This window comes from Eucalyptus grandis, chromosome 8 (assembly GCF_016545825.1).
Source record: "Eucalyptus grandis isolate ANBG69807.140 chromosome 8, ASM1654582v1, whole genome shotgun sequence".
Lineage (NCBI taxonomy): Eukaryota > Viridiplantae > Streptophyta > Magnoliopsida > Myrtales > Myrtaceae > Eucalyptus > Eucalyptus grandis.
In genome coordinates, this window is record NC_052619.1 from 6,987,777 (window position 1) to 6,995,522 (window position 7,746).

At 39.6% G+C, this 7,746-nt stretch overlaps 1 protein-coding gene across 1 annotated transcript; it reads left to right on the forward strand.

The window, feature by feature from the left end:
- Positions 1-2,113: 2,113 nt before the first annotated feature.
- LOC104456122 lies at positions 2,114-7,481 on the forward strand. The gene is made up of 9 exons (XM_010070853.3): positions 2,114-2,206; positions 2,290-2,484; positions 2,614-2,837; positions 2,964-3,025; positions 5,416-5,640; positions 5,798-5,927; positions 6,054-6,394; positions 6,515-6,659; positions 7,080-7,481. Exons 1-9 carry the CDS (start codon positions 2,197-2,199, stop codon positions 7,317-7,319), a joined length of 1,572 nt encoding a protein of 523 aa, XP_010069155.2. The 5' UTR covers positions 2,114-2,196; the 3' UTR covers positions 7,320-7,481.
- Positions 7,482-7,746: the final 265 nt, after the last annotated feature.

Consider the following 7,746-nt stretch of genomic DNA (forward strand, 5'->3'; position numbering starts at 1 on the left):
AACCCATGATTTCTCTCACCCACTTCCCTCAAAACCCTCCTAGCCTCGTGCTTTGTTTCCTCTTATTTTCTTTCATTTTTTATTTTTCTTAAAAACGAGCTTTTTGGTCCAAAAATCACCATTTTGCATTGGATCCGAATTTTCCCTATTTCCGGTCTCTTAATTTTTGTCCGATAATTCATTTTCTGAAAATTTCGGACTCGCCGATAATTCAATGGACAATGAGACGACGTCCAATAATTAAATTTCGAAACCCTCGAAAATTCAATATCCATAATTAAATTAAATTTCGTGATTGAAAATCGATCGAACGCGACTCTAGTACGACATAATCTATTGGGTGGCTTTTAGGGGTTTTCGCGCAATTGACCCATGGTCAATAATTTTTTATCCACGTTTGTGTATCTTTAAATCGTAGATGACTCTCGATTGTCATGTAATCGCGATAGTTCAATTACATAGAATGAATATAATATTAGTAGAAAATCGATTTATTGTCGTTCAATGCAAATATCGTAATCGTACATAATCACCCGCGAATCGACTACATAATGGATTTATATTTCTTCGCTAATTAATTTATACATCATAGTATTGACCATTGTCGATTCTTATGGTTGAATAGTTTACTCCTGATCAAATTCTCTAGTATTTCACGTTTTAACTTTATATGGTCTTGCTCAATAAATCGGTTAATTGTGAGTGATCAGTTTGGAGTAAAGTAATTATAAGCGTATCAACGAAATAATCATTTCATATATTTTGAAATAAAATCAAATTTCGGGATGTCACAAAGAAACTTCAAGATCCAGACTAGATCAGGAAAAAAAAAAGAAGGAAAGTAAGAAAAAGAAAACAAAGAATCAAATTAGCCAAAGGAAAAAGGAGGGGTGAGAGAGATTAAACTCAAACCCTCCTCTCCATGAAGATTGAAAAAGAAAATTGTGTGAAGATGAGCGGGATTGTGACCAACTGCTAGCAGGAGAGTTGATGCCAGCAAAAATGTTCTAATGTCACTGTTTAATCCTTTCTTGCCCCCCATTCGAGGATCAAGGACTAAATTAGGTTGACGTCGAAACCTTAGCCTATATACTTCGATTGAAACAAAAAGTCAATGATTCACTTCAGACCCCACGCCAATCTCCTCTAGCAGTCGCCGCCGCCACCACCATCCAAGCTCTCTTTCTCCCTCCCCTCTCCCTCTCTGTTCTTGGCCGCCTACCATTCCTCCCTCCACAACAAGCCACAACAAGCCTTGATATTGAACCTTCTGACGAGGCTCAAGATCAGTTTTACCAACGTCGTCGCTACCAGGGGGTCATCTATGAGATGGGTCACCTCCTTGCTAGCTAATATGTTTGAACAGAAATTGGAATTTGGGCTAGGTTATTCTAGGACTAAATTAAACCTAATTTCTCAATTCGGGACAAACTTGCTTTGCCAAACAATGTTATTTGATGTGTCATAAATGCTGACATCTCCGACGAGACATATCATATCATTTATATTAAAACTAATTTCAGATAAGATTTTTTAGTGATGCTAGCGACCGTGATTGATTTTTACAAGTTGAATCCCGATAGCTAATCAATATTTTTGAAAGTTATGATATCAAAATGAACGTTGCACAAAAATTATAATATTATTATCGCTCGTTTCGTTTAAAAAGACGATGATATGGCATTGGATCCGTCATGTAATGTGAGTGGGAGGATCAAATTGGAGAAAGTAGGGACTATGTATTATCTTGTGTGCATGAATCACGTGGCTTAGCGACCGAGTTACGCAAGAGTAACAACTTTTTTCTTTTCTTTTGGTCTGTCCAAGAGGAATGATTGAAAACGTGCATTTTTTTTTTTTTTTTGGGTAAAGATTGAAAACGTGCATTATTCATAAGACATTAAACAATTAACGAAGGCAACGAAGAAAGAGGCCAATCAAAGGACACGCATATACCCTAACTGCTTTTGTCAGATTAACACGAGATATTCATGATAAAATATTTTGCTCATTCCGCCCACCCCACCCCGGTTGTACCTACCATACAATATATTGCAAGATAAAGTAGATCTATGCTTGAATTAATTCCTGTCTACTTAACTCCATCTCTCTAAACTCCATCTCTCTAAAATAATTGAGAGATCTTGCGCAACTTCATCACCAGTTCCACCAATCACCCATCGAGTTTTCGAGAAGATGCAACATGGTGAGATCTCTCTCCCTCTCTCCCCCCCTCTCTTCCTCTCTCTAGTAAGAGTTTCTTGCAAAAACCCATTTTTTCCTTTTCAGATGGCTATGGAGAAATCGGGGTGGCGGAGATTGTCACCGCCACCATCGTGGGGCTTGCGGCCACCTTTGCCCGTCTACGACTTCAGAGGCCAGGCGGTTCTAGACTGCCAAAGGATCACGACCACGTCGTCCCCCAATTGGACAGGACCCGGTCAGGCCACCTCGCAATGCTCGAGAGCTTCTCCAACTATGTTGGTAAGAACTCGGCCACAGATCCTCGCATCAGTAGGCCAAACTCATTTTCCGAGGCTCGATCGCCATCTGTTCACAGCTAACGTAATGACATTCGTGAAAAACGGTTTGCTCGACATTTTGCCAATGCAGCTAGGCAATTGGGGTTTAAAGACGAGAGCGAGTGTCCACAGCTGAGCAAGCTAGCGATCGAGTACTTGAAGAGGAGCAAAGGGTGTGAAGAGAACATCTGCGAGTTCTTTGCTAATGCAGAAGAGGCGGATTCACTTTGCGAGAAGCTTGTGGAGGAGCTCGAGAGATGCATCCTCAGCTACTTTGCATTCCACTGGAGCCAAGCTTCATCCATGATAAATCAGGTCAAGAGTGAAAACTCATAAACCTAAACCAGATAACCCAGATCCGGTCAACGTTTCTTGATCTGCTTCTACAACTATGTTTGTGACATCTTTCTGGTTTTGGGTGTCATTGATCATGATGAGCAGGTGTTGAGTACTGGCACTGAGAAGAAGACGAAGCTGAAGGACTTCGTGTTGGCAGCAACAAGGTTCGTCTGTTCTTTTCCTTCTCTCTGTAGTCTTCTCCATGTAAACTTTTTAATCATCTTTCGATCAGAAACTGAATTTATCTCGGAATATAACTTTGCACCTTACGTCATATTATCTTCACGGTGATTGGCAAATCGACAATAATTGTTTCCTCTCTCTCTCTCTCTCTCTCAATTCAATACGGCCATATGCTAGTAATTATAGTGCAAGTTGCTTTAGTATTCAAATTGATTTAATTATTGAAAGACGAGTTTTGTTGTCAACTAAAATGTATTATTCTCTCCATAGTACCACTTGTAATTTTTGGTGAGTAGTTCGTCGAGCTTATCCAATGGTTCGGACAGCTATCACCGCAAAATTCTCATCGGACGATGTCAACAAAGCTCAATAAATAGATCCCGTCCAATCAACTTTCTTTGTTAGTCATCTATTAACTGCTGTGCAAACATTAGTATTATTTACAAAGTTATATATAATTACGTGCCAAATTACTGGGTGATGTTTATTTATGTTTTAAGTTGCTTGGACGTGTTGACCTAGCTCACAAAAATATTATATATTATACTCGAGATTCTTTCATTAATATACTTTTTTTGCTCTCGCATGCCTTTCATTCTGTATCCATCTAATCGTCTCTTTCAAGATTATATTATTACTACGGACAAAAGGATTGGTCTTCCACTAAGTAATAGGATTAAAAGATTTCGAAAGGTCATCCTCGATTTTATCCAATTTCTTTAATTCTTCCACATCCGGAATGCGTTGGGACAGCGATGCTTAGTCAGTTTTTAACCACAAGAAAAAACTAATGTTCAACGAGGACATTAAAATAACCTGATGTCATCTGGAAGTGGTCCTTAAGTCCACATCTGCAGGTCCACGCATGCTGTTGGGGCATTGTGTAAGTCTTTTAGAGACGAGAGTTGAATTGTTGGATAAATCTACTTTAGAGTCAAATTAGGCAACCATGTACATGCGCCCCTGGCTTGAAATATTCTTGCACGATGCAATGTTAAAGGCTAATCAATGATTTGTTATCCTCGTCAAATGATGGAGCAACGTTGATTTGTAAAACAACGCACTTGTCCAAAAAATCATAAACACATTGTACAACATCTAATTTAGTTTTAAAACTTTTAGTTATATTAGTTTAGTTCTAAGCCTTTTTGAAATTTGCCAATATAATCATTTCGATTAATTTTGATTGGAAATCACCAACACGGATGGCAAACGTCTTATGTGATATAGTCGAAACTGATGTGGACAATTTTTACAAATTTATTTTTCTTTTTTCTTTTCTTTTCTATTGAGGGCCTGTAGGCCCACTAATAGTAAAATAAAGAAAAAAAGGGAAAAATATCAACATTAATAAAAATGTTTAGAAAATTTTAAAAAATTGCAAAAATTGTCCATGTGGGATGGCCATCATCAATGTCAGTAACTCCCGACTACAATTGCTCAGAAAAACTATAATGTTAAATCATCAAAAAATTTATAATTAAATTGGTACAAGCAAAAGATTTAAGATCGAATTGGCTACTAATTAATAAATTTGGGACTTTCAGGATATTTTTTCTTTTGCAAAATCATATTTACAGAAACTATGCGAAAGAGACAATAATTTGCTATAGTTTCTGAGAATGTTAACCATATAATTTGCGACCATATAATTTGCGCATTGATTTGCTTATATTGGACATGATGCAGTTACTTCCTTACTTAAGAGGATCCAAGTCCTTGTTATAGTATTATGTAGGAACTAACACAATTTCATGTTTTGCTACACTTTGTGATGGACATTTTTTTCATTTTTCTTTTTTGGTGAAACTATAGGACAAGAGCCAATATCATTATCTGGGATCGTAAATTTTTCTTTGGATTTCTCTTTTATTGTGCAATATGCTTAAGCAAATTTCTTGGTCGGTTTTTAACATCTTCATGGGAGAACAAAAGATTCTTCTAACACCTTATAGAGCAAACGCCTAAGTGCATCCTAGCACACCAATCTTTATTTCTTTTCTCTTTTATATTAGCAGTCGGATGGTGTTCACATCTGCTTTTTGATAGGTTCACTTTCTTTATGGGGTCTTTTTATACAATGACCTGATGTATTTATGATTTTATTCCTAGAGTACTCCCACTAAGACTTGAAAAAAAAAACCACCGTCTTAATTTTCATTATGATTGCTTTTCATGTTACTTTGTAAATATGGCCCGACTTACATATCGGATCGAATACTGCGAAATATGCTATGTAATGTATGGATAGCACTCTGGTAAATATGGCTATCTCAACATCTTTCAATTTTTCTAGCCAAAGAAGAAAAGAGACATCTTTCTTACCATTACATAAAAGTTACACGATATGTTTGCACTTTGGTTGCGATAGGAAACAGAGATTTGAGAGGGTGACCGAGAACTTGAAGGTAACGAGGGTTTTCTCCACATTAGTGGAAGAGATGAAGGCGATAGGAGGGTCCGTGCACAAAGGCGGCGACGAGTGCGTGGACGTGATGGCCCCGGTTGTGCACTGCCAGAGAAGCCCGGTCCTCTTGCTCATGGGTGGCGGCATGGGAGCAGGGAAGAGCACCGTCCTCAAAGACATCCTTAAACAGTAAATACTGCATACATCCTTTTCCCACCTGTTGCCATACATGATCTTGGATTGCCCTTTTCGTATGGATTGGATCGAGAATCTCTAGCAAGAATCTAACGATCTTCTCTCCTGATGAAGATGTTCGAACTGGTTTCATGGTGGGCTTTTTTGGCAGACCATTGTGGGCTGAAGCCGCTGATAATGCCGTGGTTGTGGAGGCCGACGCGTTCAAGGAGACGGATGTTATATATAAGGCCCTGAATTCAAGGGGTAGGCACAGTGACATGCTCCAAACTGCTGAGTTGGTGTGCATCTTTCCACCCTCCCTCCCTAGTTTCTCGTTAATCTCTCAATCTTTGCTTAGCTTATATCTACTACAATGGTAATATCCGGGACTTGCACGCTCTGTATTGTATGCCGTCGATTCACAGGTTCACCAGTCATCGACCGATGCAGCGTCATCACTTTTGGTGACTGCGCTTAATGAAGGAAGAGACGTGATCATGGACGGTACGCTTTCATGGGAGCCCTTCGTGGAGCAGACTGTCGCGATGGTCCGGAATGTCCACAAGTCTCGTTACCGGATGGGGGTCGGATACAAGGTCGCCAGCGATGGCACCATCACCGAGAACTATTGGGAGCCAATTCCAGATGGTGAAGAAGGAGAAGAACAAGGAGAACATGGTAATGAAGAGCTTAATAGGAAGCCATACAGAATCGAGCTTGTCGGGGTTGTATGCGATGCTTATCTAGCCGTCGTCAGGGGCATTAGGTAATGCTCTCTTACCTCTTCATTGGGGTTTGGATGGTGTATTTACATCGAGTTAACGCTTTGTATAGATCGCGCCGATCGACTAATTGATTGATTACGTTGATTTCGACATCAATACAGGAGAGCCATAATCACGGGAAGAGCTGTGAGGGTGAACTCACAGCTGAAGTCCCACAAGAGATTCGCAGAAGCATTTCCAAGGTATTGCCGACTCGTCGACAACGCCAGGCTCTATTGCACCAATGCCATGGGTGGCTCGCCTTCGGTAAGTCTTGTTCATTCTCTCTTCTTTTTCTCTCTACAGTGACAAATGGCGATAGCTTTTCGAGAGAAGCACACCGTTAGTCATTGAACTTTCGTTTGATAAGTAATGTCATCGTCAAACTTCTGATTGACTTCCTTAGATTCATGAACTTTTGACCAACGTACAATATCATTCTTAAAATCTCAATCGCTTTAATTATGTCCCTGAACTTTTTATCCTAGTAATGTCTCGTATGTTTCGCAGCAAGTTGCTCATCCATATGATATTCGCATCCCATGATTCGCTTATCAACCGTTTTTACCTGTCTTATAAGTCTTAGTCAATGATGATTGATTAGCCTGTGCAATTGATTATCCTATCCCTGTCGATAGCTTTCTCATGGACTAGAAATTTGACTATATTGAAGCGTGGGAAATGCAGTTGATGGCATGGAAAGATGGGGGAAACAAACTACTTGTTGATCCACAAGAGATCAAGTGGTTGACCGCATTGAGCAAATTGAACCCGGACGCGGAGTCCGTATACGAACTCTACCCGGATCCGAGCCCAATCTACGGACCCGGTTCGGTTTGGAACGGCGTTCTTCCATCGCCATCAAAAGCGCGTCTCCTTTCCGAGTTGAAGGCCGTCGTTAAGAAGGTCGAAGACCAAAAGCGCTGAAAGTCTTGGTCTCGGGGTTTCAGCAATCCCCCTTCTAATCAATGGCTGGCTTATGTCAAACATTTATGCTTTGGCTTGTCTCGTCCCTTGTCTGTAGTTTGTACATTGATTTGATGTGGGTGTATTTGTATGAGGAGGAAAAAACCCTGAATTTGGTCGTCACTCATGACATTTTCTAATTACGGGATAGAGCTGCGCAAAACCTCAGGTAATGCCGATTGTGAAATAATTTCATAAACTTATTTCAAAATTACATAACACTATTAAAAATATGCCTACATGAAATTATAACGAAGTCAACGTGACATCCATGTGGCTTAAGTGAAGTACAAAAAAATGTCATTTTAACTAGAAAATCATTTGGCAGAACCTTGATAGATGTGTTACACGTGTATTTTGTCTGGGTGTGTTATCGTTGACATATTTT

Coding starts and splice junctions, on each gene's coding strand:
- LOC104456122 (XM_010070853.3), top strand. Junction 2,485..2,613: donor GAGCTTCTCCAACTATGTTG/GTAAGAACTCGG, acceptor TTGCCAATGCAG/CTAGGCAATTGGGGTTTAAA. Junction 2,838..2,963: donor CTTCATCCATGATAAATCAG/GTCAAGAGTGAA, acceptor CATGATGAGCAG/GTGTTGAGTACTGGCACTGA.